At 42.8% G+C, this 25,127-nt stretch overlaps 1 protein-coding gene across 2 annotated transcripts in view; it reads right to left on the bottom strand.

The window, feature by feature from the left end:
• The window catches only part of fn1b (fibronectin 1b), a 31,634-nt gene extending 19,744 nt beyond the window's left edge, over positions 1–11,890 (bottom strand). The window contains exons 1-15 of one of the 2 annotated variants that reach the window (XM_059352147.1): positions 11,595–11,890; positions 11,218–11,343; positions 10,701–10,838; positions 9,904–10,035; positions 7,827–7,964; positions 7,114–7,260; positions 6,813–6,998; positions 6,470–6,652; positions 5,950–6,126; positions 4,877–5,032; positions 4,662–4,790; positions 4,124–4,267; positions 2,542–2,663; positions 1,633–1,801; positions 659–835 (exon numbers count right to left, since the gene is read on the bottom strand). In XM_059352147.1, coding sequence (XP_059208130.1) covers positions 659–835; positions 1,633–1,801; positions 2,542–2,663; positions 4,124–4,267; positions 4,662–4,790; positions 4,877–5,032; positions 5,950–6,126; positions 6,470–6,652; positions 6,813–6,998; positions 7,114–7,260; positions 7,827–7,964; positions 9,904–10,035; positions 10,701–10,838; positions 11,218–11,343; positions 11,595–11,736 — 2,266 coding nt within the window. In that variant the 5' untranslated portion in view covers positions 11,737–11,890. The remainder of the gene's footprint in view (positions 1–658; positions 836–1,632; positions 1,802–2,541; positions 2,664–4,123; positions 4,268–4,661; positions 4,791–4,876; positions 5,033–5,949; positions 6,127–6,469; positions 6,653–6,812; positions 6,999–7,113; positions 7,261–7,826; positions 7,965–9,903; positions 10,036–10,700; positions 10,839–11,217; positions 11,344–11,594) is intronic. The other variant, XM_059352156.1, reaches the window with a different exon arrangement.
• Between the last annotated feature and the right edge of the window lie 13,237 nt (positions 11,891–25,127).

Below are 25,127 nucleotides of genomic sequence, written 5' to 3'. Positions count from 1 at the left end.
ATGGAAATGAAGTTGAAGTAAACTATGTATTCAGATGAATACATAGTTTACTATACATTTATTAGCCTTTAATTATGCTTTTTGCAGGATCAGATATTAACCAAAAACAATGGGATGATGACGAAATTAAAACAGCCATCTTAAAGTGCTTTTTTTTACTTAACCACTAAAATATTCAATTTATATACAATTTTATATGAATTTTATCAACCATAGCATAGTTTACTATAAATAATTGCATAATAAAGTATGTATTAACTTCAATAAGGTTTTGTTGCATAATAAAGTATGTTATAATGTTAATAAAGCAACAAAAAGCTAGGTAAAGGTTCAACAAGGACATGATAAGTAAGTGAGTTCAACTTGATAAATGTTTGTAATGTAATTTTATTTAACGGTCTAGAAACGTTAACAAGTGGTTATAAATGTCTTATAATGTAACAATCAATGTGTTTATGATGCTATTATTAACAGTTTTATAATCTTATTCAGTCATAATGATGCTAATAAGCATCTTTTAAGTGACTTAATCCCTATTAGCTGATACTTTTTACAAAGACCTCAGTATAAAGCGCTCCCATCACTCATTCATCTATCTGGATGGAACCACATAAAGAGATATATGGAATAATAATAATAATAATATGGAGGTTCTCACCCAGGACTTTGGGCTTGGCTCCGTCCTCGCTGAGCTCGTACTGCACCCTGAAGCCGGAGATGGTGGAGGAGGCCGAGGTCCAGGACACCACGAAGCTGTTGGAGGTGATTTCTGTCACCGACTCCGAGGTGTCGACCACCGGAGGAGGCGGGGTCGTCTCCCCCTCCGACGTCTCCACTGCACACACAAAGAGATATAAATATATATATCAGAGTTATCTTTATATAACAAACAGACATCAGAGTTATCTTTATATATTAAAGTTATCTTTATATATCAGAGTTATCTTTATATAACAAACAGACATCAGAGTTATCTTTATATATCAGAGTTATCTTTATATATCAGAGTTATCTTTATATATTAAAGTTATCTTTATATATCAGAGTTATCTTTATATATCAGAGTTATCTTTATATATCAGAGTTATCTTTATATATCAGAGTTATCTTTATATATCAGAGTTATCTTTATATCAGAGTTATCTTTATATATCAGAGTTATCTTTATATCAGAGTTATCTTTATATATCAGAGTTATCTTTATATATCAGAGTTATCTTTATATATCAGAGTTATCTTTATATATTAAAGTTATCTTTATATATTAAAGTTATCTTTATATATCAGAGTTATCTTTATATATCAGAGTTATCTTTATATATCAGAGTTATCTTTATATATCAGAGTTATCTTTATATATCAGAGTTATCTTCAGGTTAGTGGCACCGAGAGTTTTACTGGCCGGGTCTACTCACGGGAGCCGTTTTACTGGCCGGGTCTACTCACGGGAGCCGTTTTACTGGCCGGGTCTACTCACGGGAGCCGTTTTACTGGCCGGGTCTACTCACGGGAGCCGTTTTACTGGCCGGGTCTACTCACGGGAGCCGTTTTACTGGCCGGGTCTACTCACGGGAGCCGTTTTACTGGCCGGGTCTACTCACGGGAGCCGTTTTACTGGCCGGGTCTACTCACGGGAGCCGTGGGTGGTGGTGAAGTCGAAGCGCGTGACCTCGCGGCGCCCGTACTGCAGGATGCTGATCAGCTGACCCTCGTAGGTGACGCCCGGCCGCAGCCCGCTGATGGTGTAGGAGTTGAGGTGGCCGGGGATGGTCGCCTCCCGCCACGGCCCACGGTTCATTTTCTACCACAGGGGGAAAGACAAAAAGGTCATGGGTCAAGGTTTTATGACATGAATCATAAATTAAAGACAACATGGACAAGATTACTTTAAAATGCTAAGAGAAAATATGAAATCTGATCACCAATTTCATTATATAACTAGGCAAACTGCTGATGAATGTTATCTGACTGAAAGCTCCAGAACAGGGATCAAAGTCTTAAAAGTTTTTTCAACTAGATAATTTGATTTCTAAACTCTTGTTGGCCAATTAAATCTCTATAGTAATGTACATTTTTGACGGATGAAAAAGTTAAATCAGGAAGAAAAAGAAGAAAATCTACTGGAATGATGAATTAATTCAGAACATTAAGACTTTGGTGGTTTGTATATGTTGGACTGGACTCTAGCTCAGACCCATTAGCTGCCACTTCCTGCTGCAGGAGTATTTAGTCTGGCTTTCCTCAGCAGGAGGCCAGATGAGGGCCAACGCCCTACACAGGAAGTATGTTCGACTTCAATTCAAGCTTCATAAGCATTTCAACCAGCCTGTCAGTCTTTGAGGTGGGGGATATTTTCCTTGGAGTCTGTTAAAACCTGAGGATGTAATAGAGTTCATGTGTAATGTTCAGTCAACATCACCAGAAGCTCTCGACTGTTTGCTCACCTTCACTAATGCTGCCGCTCAGCAAATCTAAAACAACATTTGGGGGGAAAATTAAAGCTCACTTGCATTTACAAAGGCGTCCAAAAGAGTGACTCACATTTCTCCATTTGAGGATGTACTGGGTGATGTGGACGGAGGAGGGGGGGTTCCACTGGATGGGGTGGGAGTCTGGCTGCTTCCCAGCCTCGGTGATGATCACCTGGACAGGTCTGTGGCCGTCTGAGGAGGAGGAGGAGGAGGAGGAGGAGGAGGAGGAGGAGGAGGAGGAGGAGGAGGAGAAGGAGGAGGAGGAGAACAAAGCCGCCATCAGCAAGGAGACAAGATTCACATGTAGTCAAAGACATAACGTAACGGTGTTATCCTCAGAGACTCTGTCAGACAGATTCATGGTTCTGGGACCGAATCAAAGCAGCAGACGGTAAAATCAGCTCAGACACCTGCTGACATGTGACATGACACCAGCGTTCTATATTTACCTGGCTGGCAAACCTCCACAGTCCCTCTGAACATTGATCATGCTCAGATAAATGTTGCAACTGGAAGTTTTCAGGTCAATGTTTGATTGGGGACACACAATGTGCTTCAGTACAAAGTACCACATGAAGCAACTTGTACCCAACGAGAGGGAGACGTTGGAGGCAGGAAGTGTGTATAAGGCCTCCCCTTCCTCTCCCAGCATCCCTTTCACAGGTCAGCAGGTCAGCAGCACCAGGCGGGGGAGGAAACAGAAAAAACCTTCCAACTACAAAGACCGGCTCCGTTTGCCAAACTTCAAAGTCGAGAAAAACAGCAAACCCCCGCTTTCCCTCCACTAACCTGGCAAGGGAACTTTTCATTTCAGAGACGTGTGATGGGGGTTAGGGGGAGGTGAGGAGGAGGAGGAGGGGGAGGAGGAGGAGGAGGAGGAGGAGGTGAGGAGGAGGGGGAGGTGAGGAGGAGGAGGAGGAGGAGGGGGAGGTGAGGAGGAGGAGGAGGAGGAGGGGGAGGAGGAGGAGGAGGAGGGGGAGGTGAGGAGGAGGAGGAGGAGGAGGAGGAGGAGGAGGAGGAGGAGGAGGGGGAGGTGAGGAGGAGGAGGAGGAGGAGGAGGAGGGGGAGGAGGAGGAGGAGGAGGAGGGGGAGGAGGAGGAGGAGGTGAGGAGGAGGAGGTGAGGAGGAGGAGGAGGAGGAGGAGGTGAGGAGGAGGAGGTGAGGAGGAGGAGGAGGAGGTGAGGAGGAGGAGGAGGAGGAGGAGGAGGAGGAGGAGGTGAGGAGGAGGAGGAGGTGAGGAGGAGGAGGAGGAGGTCAGTAACAGAGGAGGCTTGAATACGTGCAGCAAACACACATTAAGCACAAACAGCTGTCTGACTGTGTAAAAGCTGCAGGAAAGGCTGTAATACACCTCTGAATTAAGCAATACTCGCCAGTTTAATAATAATTAAAGTCTCCCTCCAGGCACATTTTAAAATAAGTAATAGATAATAGATATTTTAATATGGTTGTCCCACATAAAAAGTTAAAAAAGAAACTTCAAAGCCTTGTGCTCCACCCACCACTGCTGCAAAAAAGAGAGTTATGGAGCATCAACAGGCATGAAATACAGTCTTCTGGTTAATTCAATATCATGTTAGTTCTTGAGTGATTTATATTAACACTTAAACCAGCATATTCAAATAGAAACTATGTAAATCAGGTTTTCCTACCTTGGTAGGTCTGCTGAGGCTCACACCTCATCTCTCCGATCCCGTTGCCGTAGCAATAACAGCGGTACTGGATGCTGTGGATCGACTTCTCCCACGTAGCTCCAATCTGGTAGAACGCCCTGGTCTGGGGCTCCTGGCACTGGTCTGGTTTTAAAGTAGAGAAAATAAGTTTATTGGATGGGAAGGGGGGGGGGGGTGTAACTCTCTATAGTATAGTAGTATAACTCTATATAGCTATATATAGTATCTCTAGAGCTATATAGCTCTAGATAGTATAGTAGTATAACTCTATATAGTTATATATAGGATCTCTATAGCTATATAGCTCTAGATAGTATAGTAGTATAACTCTATATAGCTCTAGATAGTATAGTAGTATAACTCTATATAGCTATATATAGTATCTCTAGAGCTATATAGCTCTAGATAGTATAGTAGTATAACTCTATATAGCTATATATAGTATCTCTAGAGCTATATAGCTCTAGAGATACTATATATAGCTATATAGAGTTATATATGTATAGCACAAACCCACCGATGGCGTCACACTTCCAGCGGCCGCGGCCCTGGCCGTAGCAGGTGCAGTTCATCATGTAGCCCTCGTCGTGGCGCTTTGAGAACTCCTGGTTCACTTCATAGTTCAAGCCATCAACGATACACTGATCTGTGAGAAAAGAAGGAGAAAAGTCAGAATAAAGGCTTCGTGCTGAAAGACAGATGAGTTTTGTTGAACAGCGTTAGCTCTGTGACCTCGCAGCTGAGAGTGCGCCACGCAGCTCCACTCCCCGCGGCCGTTCCCCAGACAGGTGCACTCCATCATGTGACCCATGACATCATGGCGTTTGTCCCACTTGTCGCCTACGCGGTGCATCGCTCCATCGTTGGTGGTACAAATCTCCTCATGGGCTACATAAAGAAAGAGAGGGAAAAATAAATAAAAAAGAACAGTAGTGTGTGTGTGTTTACTCTCCCATTGGTTAGCAGCTAGGATAACATCAGGAGATAAAGTCCTATAGCCATAAATAAATATAATATAATATAATATATATATATATTTAATATATAATATATAAATTAATCTATAGTTTGGCAGATTTAATATGTCTGACTTTGGCAACATGAGCCAGGATGACTGAGGGTAAAATGATTGATCATCACAAATGTTTCAACTTTCATCTGTTGCTTTCTTGTTTGGTCTGAGAGTAGACAGACTGTTTTATAGCCAGGCTAAAGCTAAAGCTAAAGCTAAGCTAACTGTCTCCAAGTGTTAGATTCAAAGTTACCACTTTGTGGTATTGATCTTCTCATCTCACTCTCAGCATGAAAGTGAATAAGTGTATTTTCCTTTAAACAGTTTTGACTAACGTTATGATTTTAAATGTAATAATAGGAACAGGTCTGTGGATTACGAAAGTCTGGCGATATAATACATATCATGTTATAGAGGTTACCATTCAATGTGTTGCAATATATCATTTTTTAAAATGTAATTTTAGGAGACAAACATACAGACATACAATCAGAGCTTTTGCTTTAATCACAGCTATTCATTAACAATCAGTGCAGTGTTTTTGATTAATTAAATCTTTAGTATCACAAAACACATTATTGCAATACTTGATGTTTTCCTACACATCTAACTGTCAATGAACACTGGAAACCTGAAATTATTCTTCTAAAACTTCCTCTAGTTGGGAAAAAACTTAATGGGGGCTCAATGGTGTGAAGAAAGCACACACACACTCACACACACACTCTCACACACACTCACACACACACACACACTCACACTCACTCACTCACACACTCACTCACACACTCACCAGCCATGGGGCAGAAGCCGAAGCGCTGCTCCGTGTCGTAGTCGTGGGTGGTGCCGCACCACCTCATGGCGTCGCGGCGCCCGTCAGACGTGCAGTCGGTGTAGTTGCGGCCGCTGTAGAGGAAGGGGAAGTGGCACAGAGCGCCGTTGGAGTTCCCGCCTCGTGTTGCCACGATGGCTGCAACAGAGAGGAGACACTGAGTTCATGACTGAATTCTCTCTTTTTATAGGAGAGATATTGAGAACAGAGATATTGTAGTGGGGAACATGGAAGGAGCAGCTGTTTCTGAGTCTTATATTGAGAACAGATATTATATATTATATATATTATATATTGTAGTGGGGAACAGGAGCGGCTGTTTCTGAGTCTTATATTGAGAACAGATATTATATATTATATATATTATATATTGTAGTGGGGAACATGGAAGGAGCAGCTGTTTCTGAGTCTTATATTGAGAATAGATATTATATATTATATATATTATATATTGTAGTGGGAACAGGAGCAGCTGTCTCACCGTTCCTCTCGATGCAGAAGGAGTACTGCTGGTCTCTCTCGTAGTCGGAGGTGGTGGAGCACCACAGCTGGCCGTCGGTGCGTCCGTCGGAGGTGCAGGAGTAGTACGTCTTCCCCATGAAGCTGAACGGGAACGCACACGGCTGGCCGTTAGAGTTGCCACCGTACGCCTGCTTCCTGGCCTCTGCACACAGGGACATGGTCATTATTATTATTATTATTATTACAAAGCAATGTGCATCTAATAATGGTGATAATCTGAGTGTTGAGACTTGAATTGGGGACTTTAAAGACAGATTTAATGTCAAGGAAACCAAATCAGATCATCTTTAGCCTGAACCCACCCCACTCCTGGCAGCTGACTCCGTTGCCCAGGCAGGTGCAGAGCATGGGTTTGTTGCCCTGACTCCTGAACCAGCGCTGGCCGTCGTAGAAGCTGGCTCCGGACTCCGTGCGGCAGGTTCCCTCCACGGCCGGCTGCAGCAGCAGCGTCTGGGCCAGCGAGGGGGTCATTACCACGGCACCAGAGGCTGAAGAACAGAACAGAGTGGATCAATAATTAATAATTAACGCGAGAGAAATCCAGAGTAAAGTTTGGTGCAGATCTGAACCATTTGACTGATGTTCAGAGTGTTTGAGTCTCACTTCGGCCTGCGTTGTGTCTCTCACACTTCCACTCCCCGCGGCCGTTCCCTAAGCACTGACACTGCAGCGCCTGGCCCGCCGCGTCCTTCTTACTCCACGTGTCCCCGATACGGTACGACCGCTTGGTGTCCTGGTCGTTGCAACGGTCTGGTTGGAAAACAATATGGGTCAACATCTGCTCATGAAGTTTGTTAAAGTGTGTGTTTATGTGTAGTTTATTGATCACCGATCACAGATATATCTGTTGTTAAGTATTGTGCACATGTTGTCTGATATGAAAACTGACAGAACATATAATGCAGAAAACATAAGGTGATTTAAGGCATTTAGGGTGATTTAATTAGCTATTTAACTTATATCTATTTATTATTTACTTAAATGTTTAGCGGCTGATACTGATCATACAGAACTGATGTTTATCTCGCTTTTTATTTAATTTTTATTTATTCTTTATTTTCTTATTTTTCACTATGAGAATAGAGCTGACAATGCAATTAGTTGTATGTATAATGATGTTATTATTATTTTTTGTTTGTTTGTTTAAGAAAAAAGCCTTCTGAGTACTTTTATACTACTTTTATAATACTTTTATAGTCATATCGGTGCAAAATTGGTGTAGAATTGAAATAGAAAATGTAATTCTATCTGGGATATTCTTCAGGCTCTACTCTACTGCTGTGTTTTACTCATGTTTGTGTTTCTACTCGTCTTACTCCTGGAGGTGCAGGTGATGCGTCCGTTGCCTTCTCCCAGACAGGTGCAGTCCAGCATCATCCAGCCCTGGTACGGCTTCTCCCAGGTCTCCCCCACCACGTACGATGAGGAAACTGTGTTGTCGTAGCATCGCTCCGCTAAACAGAAAACACAGCGAGACACTAAGATCTGACTGGAAACCACAGCATCTCAGTCACCCCAGGGTTAGGGTTAGGGTTCTCAGTCAGCCCGTCACCCCAGGGTTAGGGTTCTCAGTCCCCCCGTCACCCCAGGGTTAGGGTTCTCAGTCCCCCCGTCACCCCAGGGTTAGGGTTAGGGTTCTCAGTCCCCCCGTCACCCCAGGGTTAGGGTTCTCAGTCACCCCAGGGTTAGGGTTAGGGTTCTCAGTCACCCCGTCACCCCAGGGTTAGGGTTAGGGTTCTCAGTCACCCCGTCACCCCAGGGTTAGGGTTCTCAGTCAGCCCGTCACCCCAGGGTTAGGGTTAGGGTTCTCAGTCCCCCCGTCACCCCAGGGTTAGGGTTAGGGTTCTCAGTCAGCCCGTCACCCCAGGGTTAGGGTTAGGGTTCTCAGTCACCCCGTCACCCCAGGGTTAGGGTTCTCAGTCAGCCCGTCACCCCAGGGTTAGGGTTAGGGTTCTCAGTCCCCCCGTCACCCCAGGGTTAGGGTTAGGGTTCTCAGTCAGCCCGTCACCCCAGGGTTAGGGTTCTCAGTCCCCCGTCACCCCAGGGTTAGGGTTAGGGTTCTCAGTCCCCCCGTCACCCCAGGGTTAGGGTTCTCAGTCACCCCGTCACCCCAGGGTTAGGGTTAGGGTTCTCAGTCCCCCCGTCACCCCAGGGTTAGGGTTCTCAGTCACCCCGTCACCCCAGGGTTAGGGTTAGGGTTCTCAGTCACCCCGTCACCCCAGGGTTAGGGTTAGGGTTCTCAGTCAGCCCGTCACCCCAGGGTTAGGGTTCTCAGTCAGCCCGTCACCCCAGGGTTAGGGTTAGGGTTCTCAGTCCCCCCCGTCACCCCAGGGTTAGGGTTAGGGTTCTCAGTCAGCCCGTCACCCCAGGGTTAGGGTTAGGGTTCTCAGTCCCCCCCGTCACCCCAGGGTTAGGGTTCTCAGTCCCCCCGTCACCCCAGGGTTAGGGTTAGGGTTCTCAGTCAGCCCGTCACCCCAGGGTTAGGGTTAGGGTTCTCAGTCCCCCCCGTCACCCCAGGGTTAGGGTTCTCAGTCCCCCCGTCACCCCAGGGTTAGGGTTAGGGTTCTCAGTCCCCCCCGTCACCCCAGGGTTAGGGTTAGGGTTCTCAGTCCCCCCCGTCACCCCAGGGTTAGGGTTCTCAGTCCCCCCGTCACCCCAGGGTTAGGGTTAGGGTTCTCAGTCACCCCGTCACCCCAGGGTTAGGGTTAGGGTTGTCAGTCACCCCGTCACCCCAGGGTTAGGGTTAGGGTTCTCAGTCCCCCCCGTCACCCCAGGGTTAGGGTTAGGGTTCTCAGTCACCCCGTCACCCCAGGGTTAGGGTTAGGGTTGTCAGTCACCCCGTCACCCCAGGGTTAGGGTTAGGGTTCTCAGTCCCCCCCGTCACCCCAGGGTTAGGGTTAGGGTTCTCAGTCAGCCGGGACATTTCCAGAGAAATAAAACATGGAAATCAATAGCTGTGGTGTAACGTGAGCAAAGAGGACAGACAGGCTCCGTGTTTGTCTGGACTAAATATTTACAGTGCTATCAAACAAAGTCATGCTTCTGAGAAATCACCACATCTCTATATTTGTGTGTGTGTGTGTGTGTGTGTGTGTGTGTGTGTGTGTGGCAGCTTGCATATTTAGGTCGTTATATTTTACATTTACCTGCATTCATTCAACCCGCAGGTTTAAATTTATAGTATATAGTATATAGTTTATAGTTTATAGTTTATAGTATATAGTTTATAGTATATAGTATATAGTATATAGTTTATAGTTTATAGTATATAGTATATAGTTTATAGTATATAGTTTATAGTTTATAGTATATAGTTTATAGTATATAGTTTATAGTTTATAGTATATAGTATATAGTTTATAGTTTATAGTTTATAGAGGTAGAATGACTCACCCACAGGTTTGCAGGTCCACTCTCCTTTGCCGTTTCCGAGACAGACACACTCCAGCATGTAGTCCTCGGAGTCGTGAGGTCTCTGCCAGGTGTCCCCGATCTTATAAGACCTCCCACCTTCATGGCACCGATCTGTGAGGACAAAATGTTCTCGTTTAAGGCACATAGCCAGCATTCAGATTTTATATTCAGTCACTCCCATTTAAATAAAACGTTTAATTAAAACTAGAGCCCGACGTGTATTTTATTGGGGTATCATAGATATATTGGTATCTGATATAAGCTGATAGATGATTTATAAACTGAGTCATCATCACATTGTTTGTTCAGCAGCAAAGACTCTCAGCAGAGTCAACCCTATATATAATATATATATATAATAGTGTCATTCAACACTGGGAACTTAAAGTCATTGCAGCAAAATACAGCTGGCATCAAGAAAAGTAACATTTGCATTTTGGAATATGAAACAGCAAATTAAGCCCATTGTGCCTATACATTTTAACATAAATAATGGTAGTATTACATATACTACAGCTGTGATTGATTAATATCAGAATTTTCTCAACATCTTGAGGTAATGCTATATGTTTCCAGTGCAAGAAAGAAGCAGAAAATATGAAAAAAATCATGAAAAACATGCAAAGACATGTCAAGAAAAGTACATTTTGTTGCAATTTTAACAAAAAATAACAACTGAATTAAAAATGACTAAAGTTTGGATTTGTTTGGAACTATTTGAGGTTCGTCAGGACATATCATTATCCATATCCTTATCATTAAAGTCTATGACTCACTAGCGATGGTGCAGCTGATCTTCCCTCGACCAGAACCGATGCAGGTGCAGTCCCACATCATGCCGTCCTTCGGCCGCTCGTAGGTCTCACCGACCCGGTACGTCCGGTCATTGTTCTTATCATAGCAGGACTCCTCCACTGGAGGAAACACAGGAAACACCACGAGGTTAACGGCCTGTTGCTGTGGTTCTGGTTTTGAAGACGCAGTGGTGACTGAACAAGTGTTTAAATATGTTTCAGTCATGGTGAGATTTATTCTGCTTTATTATCTATTATAGTTCTGAACGAGTGTTTAATGTGTTTCAGTCATGGTGACTAACTTTTATTCTGCTTTATTATCTATTATAGTTCTGAACGAGTGTTTAATGTGTTTCAGTCATGGTGAGTTTTATTCTGCTTTATTATCTATTATAGTTGTGAACGAGTGCTGCTGCCTCGGTGGAGGCAACTATCCTACATCTAAAGCTTTCACTCGTTTCCAGAAGAAATGAGACATTTCATCAGGTGTCTCACTGACCTTCAGGTTTACTCTGACACTTGATGCCCGCGGCTCCGTGGCAGGTGCAGAGCAGCAGGCTGCCCAGGTAAGGCTTGTCCCACTGCTCGTTGGCTCGGTACGACCGACCGTTTTCCTCACAGCCGACTAGAAACCATATCAGGAATATTATCACACGAAGAGCATTAAACATATGGCCTTTTTTTTTTTTTATACATAAAATGGCCATTAAAGTTCTGGCTGATCTGGCTCATCTCATAAGAAATCAGATTAATGCAAAGTTATAGCAAGTGCATTACATTTATTGATAAAACATATAAATCACTTTCTAATGCAGCAAAGATCCTGAAGGAGGATAAACTCAGGACCCCTTGGTGCTCAGTGGTCCTGGTACCAACCTGGAGAAAGGTCCGCTGCGTCACGGAGCTGAGGGAACACCTGGACCTGGCCGCTCTGTCTCCGGGTCTTCTTTGGAGAGCCGAGCACCGCGCTGCTGACGCACAGCGCCACCAGCAAGCCTGTCAGCGGGCCACCAGCCATGGTGTGGAAAATAAGAACTTCAAGATAAAGTAGAAAAAAACAACAAGTTAACGAGGAAAGTTTCAAAAAGAAGCGAGTGCAGAAGTGAGTTCAGCTTGGAGAGATCTCCTGTGGTTCCTCTCAGCTCCTGCTGCCTCTAGCAGCTGGTCCCAGGCCGAGCAGCGCGGCGCGCACTGCTTTATACCCGGACAGCCCGGCAGCCTGCTGGAGGGGCGGGGTCTAACTGGAGCTGGAGGACCCGCCCGTCTGAGCAACACTGACACTTGACACTTCACTTTCAGGACAAGAAGAAAACATGAAACAGCATCTGATGTTTGTTACGGAGATGAAATCAGGGATCAGTTCAGGTGAGATGGCACTAAAGCACCACTTTACATCTGGTGTCTGCCAGAGATGCTCATAAACTTCTTGAAAATAGGCCAATCACCATGAGCAAACCATAAAAATACACTAACTAACGACATCTTAGTTAACCAAGAACAAAAACAAGTCTCATATGGTGCCATGAATGGGCCAAAACAAAGGGAAAGACATTTTATCTTATTATTATTATTATTATTATTATTTGTTACAGCACTCCCAAAACATGGCAGCTACTGGACCAATAACATGGATCATAATTCATCTCTTACAATACATATTCCTTTCTGCATCCCAGATGAGCAAAAACATCTGGAGGTTGAACACAGCAGGTTGTTGATGAGGAAGAACTCCAGACGGTCTGACTTCACCGTTATGTATTTTTGTCCATGTTGAGAAATCAAAAACAATCATCATTTTTTTTTTTTTTTTTTTTTTTCAGACTGTTGAGTCACGAACAGTTTTTTTCCATAATGTCCTCTATTAAAATTAGCTTAAATTGTTTTGGATGACTGTCCACTGTTAATGTCTTTAAGTTGCAGTATTACAGTAGCACACACACACACACACACACACACACACACACACACACACACACACACACACACACATGATCTATCTCCATCTTGAGATCATCGATCACTGTTTCCTGTCTTCTGATGCTTCAGTCAGGTGAATGTGTGTTACCTGATAGCTTTTACTTTTGCTTTTTTTCTGCTTTTTGTGTTTGTTTTTGTGAAGCACCATGCAGTGGTATGCACCATTCTGAAAAAAAGAAAATGAACATTGTAACAAGTGCAATTGTGAGTTACTCAAGTATCAGGAATAATATTTCTGGATTTGAAGTCAGAATGAATTTTATTTTGAGGAATGTTACGTAATAAATATTCCTTCATCATCAAATGAATATATAGTGTTTTGTTAAGCTGTCGCAACTAATCGGTTTGCTTCATGAATTCAAATGTTCCCAACATTTAAGACAAGAGAAGCTTCATGACGTCCATCTGAACAGTGCAGTGCATCTGGCTGAATAAAGGAGCAGGCTGCAAATAAAACAGACAGACAGACAGACAGACAGACAGACAGACAGACAGACAGACAGACAGACAAGGAGCAACCCTCAGTAGTAACGCCCAGGACACAGGGCTGCTGGGGGAGCTAGCACTGATGGACTCTGATGGTCCCCCTGTAGCAGATAGACAGGACTCTGTCCTCTGATGGTCCCCCTGTAGCAGATAGACAGGACTCTGTCCTCTGATGGTCCCCCTGTAGGAGATAGACAGGACTCTGTCCTCTGATGGTCCCCCTGTAGCAGATAGACAGGACTCTGTCCTCTGATGGTCCCCCTGTAGCAGATAGACAGGACTCTGTCCTCTGATGGTCCCCCTGTAGCAGATAGACAGGACTCTGTCCTCTGATGGTCCCCCTGTAGCAGATGGACAGGACTCTGTCCTCTGATGGTCCCCCTGTAGCAGATAGACAGGACTCTGTCCTCTGATGGTCCCCCTGTAGCAGATAGACAGGACTCTGTCCTCTGATGGTCCCCCTGTAGCAGATGGACAGGACTCTGTCCTCTGATGGTCCCCCTGTAGCAGATAGACAGGACTCTGTCCTCTGATGGTCCCCCTGTAGCAGATAGACAGGACTCTGTCCTCTGATGGTCCCCCTGTAGCAGATAGACAGGACTCTGTCCTCTGATGGTCCCCCTGTAGCAGATAGACAGGACTCTGTCCTCTGATGGTCCCCCTGTAGCAGATAGACAGGACTCTGTCCATATATATACTGGTATATTTAAAGTTCTCCATTGAATTGAAGATGTATAACATTTAAAGTGAGCAAATATTCACATCCATGATCAGCCTTCCACCCTTGGTCTGTTTCTCATTTTATGTCTCTTTTTTTTCTTAGTTTTTCTGTCTCAATTGCTTGCTTGTTTGTTAAGTTTGATTGGTTTAATAATCCTGTTTTTTTATTATCATATATTATATGTATATTAAATGTATTATTATATATCTTATAAAATGGAATTGGAAAGAAATAATTGTGTTGAAGAAGATGAAGGACATATTGCAATAAAGTAGTTTAAAAAGAGATGTTTTTGTGGCACCTTTGCATTTGATGCATGAATCCAAACGTCTAGTGCAACACTTCAGCTGTACTTCAGCACAACATGTTGCATTGTTTGGAAACTTCTGGTTCTTATAGAATTAAGAACCTGTTTATGTGGTTTAACATACGTCTGATGGTTGATTGTCCCACCCACCAAACGTCTGTGCGATTAATTTGTGGGAAGCTAATTATTCTGCCAAGAAATGAAATGTTTTCAAAAACACAAGAGGGGAAGAAATAATAAAGTGTGCTGGTCATGTCATCCTGCAGGAGCTTCTGGTTCCACTAAAGTCCTCGTAGTTCTGGTCTGCAGAGCGGCTCCTGTGTGATGAAATAATTCCTGTCAGAGACCTTGTGGAACGTGACTGTGGGCTGAAAAGTCAAACAGATGGTTTTGGGGAAATAGAGGGAGAAAAAAGCAAATATTCTCCGTGTTTTTAAAGTGCATCTGAGTCACCAATCTCTCTCGTGTGGAAAAAACCTCCACATACTTTCCACTTGTGAAATAGCGCCAAACTGTGGAGGATAAAACAGTCACAAGCTGCAGGATCTCACTTTAAAAACTGTAATTTCTATATTCACTGAAAACATTTCCCCGAATGATGTTCCTGCAGGATCAGGGAGGATCTGGAGTATAAATATTTGTGAACAAAAGAGACGTTGAGTTCCTACTAGAATGGTGTTTTGGGGCTATGACATCATTTCCTGGGCTGTTTGGTCTCACTCTGAGATTTATGAGCTGTCTCTGTCCAAGCTTCTGGAGAGCTGCCTGGCTTATATCAAAGTGATTTACCTCTATCTGTCTCTGCTTTCCATACATAACATCCATATTCCAGCAGAGATTTATCTCCATTCTGCTTGTTTTCCACACTAACACCTTAGTGTGAGCGATTTCTATTTGAGATCTTCGTGGAGTGAAAATCTGCAAATCTGAAGCTGGAATAACTGCAGAGCGTTTTTACTGAAGCATGATGTCATGTTTTAGATTTGGTTGTCCTACTTTTCAGTCGGCTCTCATTTTCCACTCATTTTAAAACAACCATGGAAATTGAATCAATCCATTGCATCAACACAACATGTCTGCTGATTGCTGTCAAAGCTGAACTGCATTAGCAATTAGCATTAGCATTATAATGGGAATGGAGTTGTAAGATAGGTTGCAGTGCATTTCCAAGCAAAGAAAGTGTGTCTTTTTCTAAACCAAAGGCAGAGATATATATATAAACTTCTTTTTGCAAGTTTAATGTTTCACATAAACTAATGGGGATAAAACTATGCATTAATGGTGAGTTGTTATATGAAGCTTTTGGGCCTCATGCAGCAATATTCTCTTAAATTTATCAATTCTTAAGGAGAAGAAAAAATAACATTCAACTCCAGATGCACCAAAAGTTCTCAAGCATTCAAATCTGTTCTTACCCAGGTGTGCTGATGATGATTCACACTGGATCATAATTGCTTATTCACACAGGTGACGCCACCTGAAGACCATATATGGACTTTTGAGCTGCGCAAATACTCGAGCACATGCCCAAGATTTGGAGAGATGCCATTAAAAAAATAACTTACTGTTAAAAAAACTTTTACAAAATAAACATGATTTTTTTTAAGTGTCACAGGAAAATGTTAAAAAAAATCCCAGCTAAAACATAATAATCAAACAAATAAATATAATTATCTGAATAATCTAAAATGATGTTTCCTTCGACAATTTGTGGACTGTGAAAACAAAATGTTGTATTCTTGTACTCTTGCTCTCGACTTAAGAAAACATTGATGAATCCCATTAATCATTGTATTAACAAAATATGAACAAATCCTAGATAAAAAGGACATTTGTTGATATGTTCATATCTTCCTGCATAATGCCCAAAAACACTCATGACTCATCGGTGCGCTTATACTGAAGCAGCAGCTGGTTAGCTTACCATAGCAGGAAAACTACCAACTAAACTGGCTCTGTAACACAATCACCCTCTGACGATCACTCATTTCTTCAGATATTAAGTGTTGCATTCTTATAACATTGTTGAAGTCTTAATGGACAAACAGTAACAGCTGTTCTGTGTGGAGTCTAACAAAAGTTGCAATGTGTGCAGAACTTGAACACATGTCAAGCCTTCAGAGTGTTTTTAACGTGAGTGCTTGTTTTTAACGTGAGTGCTTGTTTTTAATGTGTGGGTCTCCACCCAGACTTCACCAAACTGAGACGGGAGCCAGATGCTGCAGCTGCAGGAATCTGGGGAAGTGATGGAGAGAAGATAGAGAGAGGTGGAGAGAAAGCTGAGAGGAAGAAAGCTGGAGGTGTGTCACTTATGTACTAAAGGGAGAGGTCAAGATGAGAAGCTATGGGGCTGCCTGTCTGCCTGCCTGTCTGTCTGCCTGTCTGTCTGTCTGTCTGTCTGTCTGTCTGTCTGTCTGTCTGCCTGTCTGTCTGTCTGTCTGCCTGTCTGTCTGTCTGTCTGTCTCTCTGTCTGCCTGCCTGCCTGCCTGCCTGCCTGTCTGCCTGCCTGCCTGTCTGCCTGCCTGCCTGCCTGCCTGCCTGCCTGCCTGCCTGCCTGTCTGTCTGTCTGTCTGTCTGTCTGTCTGTCTGCCTGTCTGTCTGTCTGTCTGCCTGTCTGTCTGCCTGTCTGTCTGCCTGCCTGCCTGTCTGCCTGCCTGTCTGTCTGTCTGTCTGTCTGTCACATGTCTGATTACTTTAGCACCTTGACATTGATTTTAACAATGAAAAGTGCTTTACAAATAAAATGTATTATTATTATTATTATTATTATTATTATTATTACTCTGCTGCTGTTTCTCCTCCAGACAAAAGCTCCAATAAAATGCACAGCACATTAAAAGGCCTTAAAGCTTGCAGCTATGCAGAAGTTCACACTCTAAACTGCTAGAGAACTGTTGAGCAACCTGATTTGAGGTTGTCAGCATTCTGACTGCTTCTTGTCATCGCTGAAGTCTGAATCACTGAACTTTCTGCACAGGATGTGAAGAGATTCTGCTGCTCTGCTGATGACAAATGCTGGAGGTCTCAGAGAGCAGGAGACCAACTCTCTGACAGATTCCACAACACGGTGCTACAATACAGTTGCTGTGGAAACCAGATGGGTGGGGTCAGTTGAAGAGTGACAGCGAGGCTTTGACAGTGAGAGGTCGTGATGCTTCATCCACTGAATTATACGTTGAGTCACTAGACGCTCACACGCCCAGGAGACATTCAACCACTTCAATTATCTGCTCATTTACTTTAAGGGACAATTCAAACCAAAATCAAAAATACATATTATTTCACTTACCTGCAGTGCCATTTATCAATCCACATTGTTTTGGTGTGAGCTGCCTAGTTCTGGAGATATTGCTGCACCATAAAATATATTTGCAAAGTTCTGGTGACTCAAGATAATCCACAGACTCTTTGTCCTCGAGAGAAAATAATTCCTACATGAAACTGCTCACAGCAAGTCTGACCAAAGTGTTACAATGAAAACACACTGGGAAAGAATAAAAGTTCATGACAGTCATAAAGAACCCGTCTGCCTTTATCGTCTGTTTGATTCCAGATGAGACCCTAATTTACAAAAAGCATGCTGTAGTGAAAAAGGCTTGAAACTAATGATTGAGAATATTAACTTATATTATATTATTATAACAATAATGTTTAGTGAGGTATTAAATCAGCTGCCATAGACCTCCATAGACCCTGACTACTGTTTATAACCTCCTGCAGGTTTAAGGATCTTCTGCTTTGGCTTCACCTGAGACAGAGAATGAGAGTTAACCAGGCAGGTTAAGACTGAAACAATGAGGCTGGCAGTGTAGAAATGAAGATGCTAAACGACCTGTAAAGCTGACGGGAACTCTAATGTGATGTCATTCTTTGTGGGTTTGCCACCAAAAGCAACACAAGTTGTGATTTGGATGTGCAATCTCAACTTTAAATAGACTTTTTGTGCATGTGGCATATGACAGTCCCACCTCTTGGGCTGATCTTGATTCCATCAGACCTCTGGTGCACAGTTTAGTCACAGTTTATTCCTCCTCCAGTCAAAGCTGACATTAGCTCTCAAAGCAGTCAAAGACAACAGCAATCTTTTTTGACACTTGTGCATCAAACAGAGATGTTTAAATCTGTGTTTTCACACCATGACTCCATGTGTAAATAAGCATGACCTTAACAAGGGAACACGTGTTTCCATTCCTGCAGTGTGTCCTGTGTTTGTGTGAGAGAGAAAGAAACAGTGGTTTTGTTGGAAGTGTTTGCCACTAGTGCCCTCCTTTAACCCGTGCCTCACACACAGTCCACTGTTTGGATGAACTTTTCCTGCGGGGTTAATGTCCCAGACGGTCTTGGTCGTTTTAATAGGAAAAATAGAGGAAACAAGTCTGCATCTTGTTTACGCGCTGGATTGAAAAAATAGACACTTTGTTAGTGTTGCTTCGCAGACGTGGACAGAATTTGGGACCTGTGTGAAAATGTCTGTGTCTTTTCCTGTTGTCACACCAACTAAGACTGATTGTCTTAGGAAGCAGAAGCTACAATTCATCACAGTAATGAATTCATGATTAGGCCGCCAGTGGAAAGGTGAGGATATTCACACAGACAGGGCACATTTCCAAAGGACTTACAGTAAAGTCCAGAGGCATGGAGGCAGGACTGACCTGGGTCAGGCGTGTTACTCACGCTGGTGGAGTTTGTCTGCGACGTGCGTTTGCACAGCGCCACCCTCGCTACAACCTGCCGCGTCACCTCTCGCCGAGCAGCTCGTCCTCTAAATATTCTGGAGGAAAGAGACAAAGACAGGCTTTGAGCAGGCAGAACTTTGCCAGCCTTCAGGAGATGTGAAACAGACCAATGTAGATCCAAATAAGGCAGCCAACAGTCAGAAAAACACAAAGATGTTGTTGTTGGTGAGTAAATACTTTCTGCTGTAAAGACTGTTTGTGCTAAGAATGCTGAGCCAACTTGGATCACGTCCTGCTGTATTACTTCTGGTATTTCCCCCGTTATTAAAACATTCAGCCTAAATGACTGAGCAGTTTCCATGATGGTTAGTTAAACTATGTGCTTTATTAGACAATAAGTTGTTATCTCTAGATTATAGGCTGCCATGCTCAGAGCAGGGATATTCCTGACCAACCACGTAAAGCAGACTTTCACTGCTCGACCCCGCAGGGGAGCAGAACGGAGCTTTATGAGGCCTCAGCAAGTGAAAAAGTGTAATTCAGAGTCTCGCCCTCTCTGCCGTGTGTTTTTCTCATTGTCGGCACTTTCCCTCTCTGTCTGCCAATGTGTTCTTTTAAGGCCTGAAGGCAAATCTATTTCTCTATAAAACAGCAACCCTTTGTCAAAACTCACTTACTTTTTGTACCACAAACACATACAAACATGTGATTATCATCATTTAATATTTTCTGCATCTGTGCCCTGATGATGCAGATGCACTTTCCAAACCATTGAGGGGAAATATCATTAACTGTGTACTTTGCTGTTAGAATCACCATTACTCACTCATTCCCGTCTAGACGACATGGACCTGCCAGCTCACCTGGGGCTGTATGGAGGAGGCCCACCTGCCCCACACCAGGTGAGGTAAGCCTGTTATGGGAAAAGCATGACAAGCTTCTATTAACATCATATGGGCGGGAATTAATGATCAACAGAAAGAAAACAAAGTCTGTCATTTGAGAAGCGAAGGAATCACAGCGTGGCTCGTTCATGGACTGGAAAAGGTGTTAAAAAAAAAGGAACTGCAGGGACAGAAGAGAGTGGAGGTGTAATGAAAGACCACCACTCAACACACACACACAGTCAGACACCTCCACAAATATACACATCCACAGAAATACACAGACACCTCAGCAAACAGTCTGCAGAGTGTTCATGAGTCCTCTGGTCTGGTGAAGGAAACAAGGATTAGAGAAATACTTCTCAAATCTTTCCCCCAGTCTTCGGTTTTGCAGGCTCACTTATGTTATAATTCTGTTTAACACCACGACTAGAAATGATAGCCTCCATACCCGCCGTGCCAACGTGAGCATGGCGGTGGTGGCGAGCTGGATTCAGTCACAGTTCACACCAGGCAACGGTTCAGGCTGCGGCTAGCAGGAAGGAGATAATAGCATCATTCAGCATGATGAGGAGAGAATGTGAACAGAGAATAATGATATTACACAAATCAGCAAAACCCTGGACTATTTTCAGTTACACCTTTCTTTTATATTGATTGTCAGATTTTTAAATTATTTTTTGGTTTAGCTAGTTAGGGCCAGGCAGCTTGGTTGAGGATGGATAAGAACGTGGTTGCAGTAAATTTAAAGGTAAAGTTCAGTAAAGTTCAGTAAAGTCTGGACACAACACAACTCCAGGCTTCACACGACTCTTCATCACTCCATCCTCCAAATGATCCAATATGAAAATACTGAGTAGTTCCTATATTTATGAGCCTGGGAATTAATGTGTAAACCCATTCCTTAAACCACATTTCTTTAACATGGCTGTCATAAGAATGACTTGTTTATAAGCTGAACTGTCTTCCAGGTAGCCATTAGTTTCAGTTATTTTCAGTGTAGCAAAAACTGATCTCAGACACATTTCACCTTCAATTTTGGATATGGCTGTCAATAAATTACTAAAAAACAGACCAGAAAACGATGTTAAACTCTTGGACACGACCCTGAAGAGGTTTAAGTCTTATCCACAGGGACTACTGTGTCTTATCTGTTTGATTATGGCATAATGAGAGGAGTTCCCCAAGGCTCAGTCCCGGGGCCTCTTTTATTTAACATTAACATGCTTCCATTGAGTCAAATAATTCAAAACAAACTCTGAAATATAAAATGTTTTAGTTAAATTCAAGGCACCAACAAGACCATGCCCAGTACCATGTCACCATGTAGCTGTGATATGAAATACTGCTGACGGGTCAAAGTCGAGCTCCTTGCAGGGAGTTCATGCTGGTTTCAGACAGACGCTGGTGTGTGGTCAGACACACTGACAAACAAACATCTGGTTGATTTTTCTGCTATTTAATTATTATTCAGATGTAATGACAGGTTAACAACATGTGGACACCCAGAAGTGATCCTTCTCCTCACTTAAATAGGTTATCATGCTTTTGCTCATATGCAGTTTGCCAAATCCATCATTTAAACAGCAACACGGCAGGTAAATGTAACCCGTCCCCCTTGTGCCTTACTGAAGATCATGCACCTCAGTGTGCCTGAGTATCATCCCTAAATGTGAAAACCTTGAAAAAATAAAATAAAAAAATAAAAAAGTGATTTGTAATGAATTGCTAAAACAAATAAAACCAGTGGAATGGTATTGGAGCTGAGATAACTGATCCAATAGGAAAAGGGAAAGTGTAGACAGTAACATCAAAGAATAATTTCACGTGGGTGAGAATATCATACCACCTTGTATTATATTATCCTTTCTTTTCTTCCCCAGAGACCATCCCCCGCACTCCTCTCTCCTCTCCACTACCTTTTTTGGTCTCAGTCTGAACGCCTCTCTCCATTTGGCTGCTCAGCAGCTGCTGCAGCCTCCTCTCACCATTTGCTGTTTTCTGAGGGAAATGTTTCACAGACTGAGCCAGAGAGCCAAACACTACAACCACAAAGCTTTAACCCTGTTTCCTACGTGAATGTGACTGTTAAAGGGCTGCTGCATCTTTGACACCTCACACTGACCAGTCAAATAAAGCAAACTTATTATAATAATAAACTCCAGGCCTCATTTGGCTATGGCTCTGACAATACTCCAGATTGGCTATGACTCATATCTATGGCAATGCAGCACAAAAAAAATCATGACCAAGCTGTGAGAAAGTGACTCACAGTCTGTGGACGGGCACACTGACAGACGCTATTACATTATTTCCCAGCAGAATACTTCTCTGCATGGAGAAAACATTAAGAATGGACACAGAGGAGTTCCCCAAAGCTCTCCCTGTTAAATCAAAAGTAGCACAACATTATAGTTCACCACTGCAAGAGGAGTTACAAGCCTGTTAAAGACGCCCTCGCACTCTTGGAAACAAAGTGATCTTGTTATAAAGCCAGAATAGTTGCGTGTTTGTCTTACTGCTTCATTACTCAGTTGTGCCAGTAACAAAAATGTCTGATTTGTGCCGAGAAAAAGCAAGAAGCGAAAGGACAATCAAGCTAAAAAAAAGGACCAAAACCTTCTTAAAAAACATCCCCTGCTTCACATCCAGCAGCTCCAACAGACTCCTCAGTGATCTGTGGCATCCTGCAGCTCTGCAGACTGAAGACAGAAGACAGAAGACTGGAGAAGAAACAAGCATGACATCATGTGTGTTTATGTGTTTGATGCTCTCTAACCTCCTATAACTAACAGCTCATCCTCCCTGAGGGACATGACATCAGGAATTAAAGACCAGTTATTTATTTAAACGTGACAAAGTGGGAACATCTTCACATGTTCAGGCTGATGTTTGACCTGCTGCTGCTGATGCAACAGGATCAACCACCATTCAGTATCTACCAGTATGGAAACAATCATGGCTCCTGATATTCATGTGGTTACTGTATATCAGTTTGAACTATCGTTGAACTTAACATTGCAGAAATGTATTAAAGGCCGCCAGAGGCAGAAGTATTGAATCTTATACAGTTTGACATTGTGAAAGTTCTTGTTTGTTGTGGAGATGTTTTGGTTGGTGGCGAGCGTCTGACAGCCAAAGAGGAAGTCTGGAGGTTTCTGTGGTGAGGTCATTGAGGAGAGGTCACAGGAGAAATTATGTGGAAATATATGAAAATAGGAAGTAGAACTATTGAGACAAAAACCTTTTCTTAGTTATAGATTTAAAGTAAAAATATTTAAATTTACAGCAAAATAAAAAACAATCGTCATGCAGCCGAATGTGATCAAATCTGAAGATATTCTTTTATTATAAAGGAATGTCTTAATCTCCATAAATGCTTTGTGCAACACATACAATAAGCATTGAGTCATATGGACTAAATGTGTGATATATGCTGACTGTTGAGGAGAATTCATCTTTTTACTGCTATCTGCAGCATATATGACCTAAGGTTGAGTCACAGGAACAGACCTTTCCACTGAGTTTGTGTAATTTCAAAGTTAAATCTACAGAGTTTAAAAAAATAACAACTAGAAATTACAAATCACAGCAAAGCCCCATTTTATCTTTTGCTTGTCACACTAAAATAAATGGTAGAAGTAGAAATGTTAAGGTAAAACAACAAGGAGCATTAAAGATATATTGAAAAAAGAAATAAATAACTTATAAATAACTCTGATGGCTCTTTGTTGCTGAAAGAAGTCTAAAGCACATGTGTTTGGTGTTTGAGTCTAATCAATGTGATTTCACTGTTTTTTTGACCGTTTTTATGTTTTCTCTCCTACAGTTGAGAGGTTTCCGCTCTAAATCGCTCTCTCAGATTGCATCTTAATCTTGTCAACATCAAATGTATTAGCCAGTGATTCAGACTCCACAACACCAGTATTTGGCAGTATTATTTATTCTAATAAAACATCCTGTACTGACATTTCAGATTCGCTTGGTGGTGTTTTCCAACCGTCTGCATTACAGGAAACAACTAGAAGCAAATGACTCCACTTCCCACCAGTATTTTTCCAAAAGGTTTCAGCTTCCCCGGAGTTAAAATGGGAATAATTCCAGCATAATTATGGAACAATATACTTCATGTGTGTAATAAGGAATTAAAATTCTTTTGTGCCATTCTTTCCATTTCCTACAAGTCATTATTCATATCTTATTACAGTCATTCTGAGAGATTTACAGTTTTATGTAACCATAAATGTAAATACACTAGGAAAGTGTGTGGAGTTGATTATTGAGTGAAATGAGCCGGAGCCAGACGGTGAGTCCCTGAACACCACACCAATAATATACACCTAACCCAAAGAAAACAGCAGCTTTCTCTTGTGCTAGTGTTCAGCTCTTCTCTGTGCAAACAGCCGGTCTGATGCACGTCACAGCCTCTCACACCCGCTGGCTTCATGTCCACAGGCCTTCTGCTGTGGTGGAAACTCTGCGGACAGTGACATCATCATTCCGAGACCACTGAGTAACGTGCAGTCCCGGGCAACGAGTAACATCACAACACCACGGCACCTTTTCACTGTCATTAATGTACCACCATCACAGGAGCAAAGGCTGAAATGATCCGGACGCCCACAAGAGCAGAAACATCTCTGGTGACAGAGTGAGCTCATTTATTCTCTGAAATCTGCAGCTTCCCCAAAAAATCTAGCTTGATGATAAGAAAATGAAGGAATGAATCAGCTGCTATCACATCCTTCCTGCCCATCATTTGTCCCTTTAGCCACCTTTAAATAAACACTGATATGTTTATCTGTGCTGTGGCAGATAAGAGCTTCTGGTCAATTCTTCTGCTTATTTGCTCTTGACTCTCTCCTGAGGATTGGAAGCATATGGCTTCATTGCATAACAGACAAAGAGGGAGAGAAGACTTCACATAACCATCAGAAACACTCTGATGGTGGACTGACTCCCCCGTGGGGCTTCAGCTCTGAATGTTTGGCTACTGGCCTTCCTGCAGGCCTCCTTAGCACAGCCTGAAAACAAACGGAGTGATAGTCAGTGTTTCCTTTTCCCAGAATCAGCAGTTTAACACACCAGAGGACACAGATCCACATCCACACTGCAGCAACTCACATCGGTCCAGGACTTTCCCTTCAGATCACTTCAGATCACTTCAGATCACTTCAGATCCCTTCACATTACTTCATGAATGCCTCAAGTCTGCAAACAACAGCTTACAAATAAAGACTGGGAGAAAAAAGGGATCTAAAACAATAATGGCATCATAAAACATAAAAAAATATACTGTAACAATAATTGAGTTTGCAAAAAGTGTTCACGTGTTTAATTGTTCTTACTGTTTGCTTT

This window comes from Centropristis striata, chromosome 2, assembly GCF_030273125.1.
Source record: "Centropristis striata isolate RG_2023a ecotype Rhode Island chromosome 2, C.striata_1.0, whole genome shotgun sequence".
NCBI classification, from domain to species: domain Eukaryota; kingdom Metazoa; phylum Chordata; class Actinopteri; order Perciformes; family Serranidae; genus Centropristis; species Centropristis striata.
Note: the sequence above shows the minus strand (reverse complement) of the source record. Positions and strands in the feature narration are given on the sequence as shown.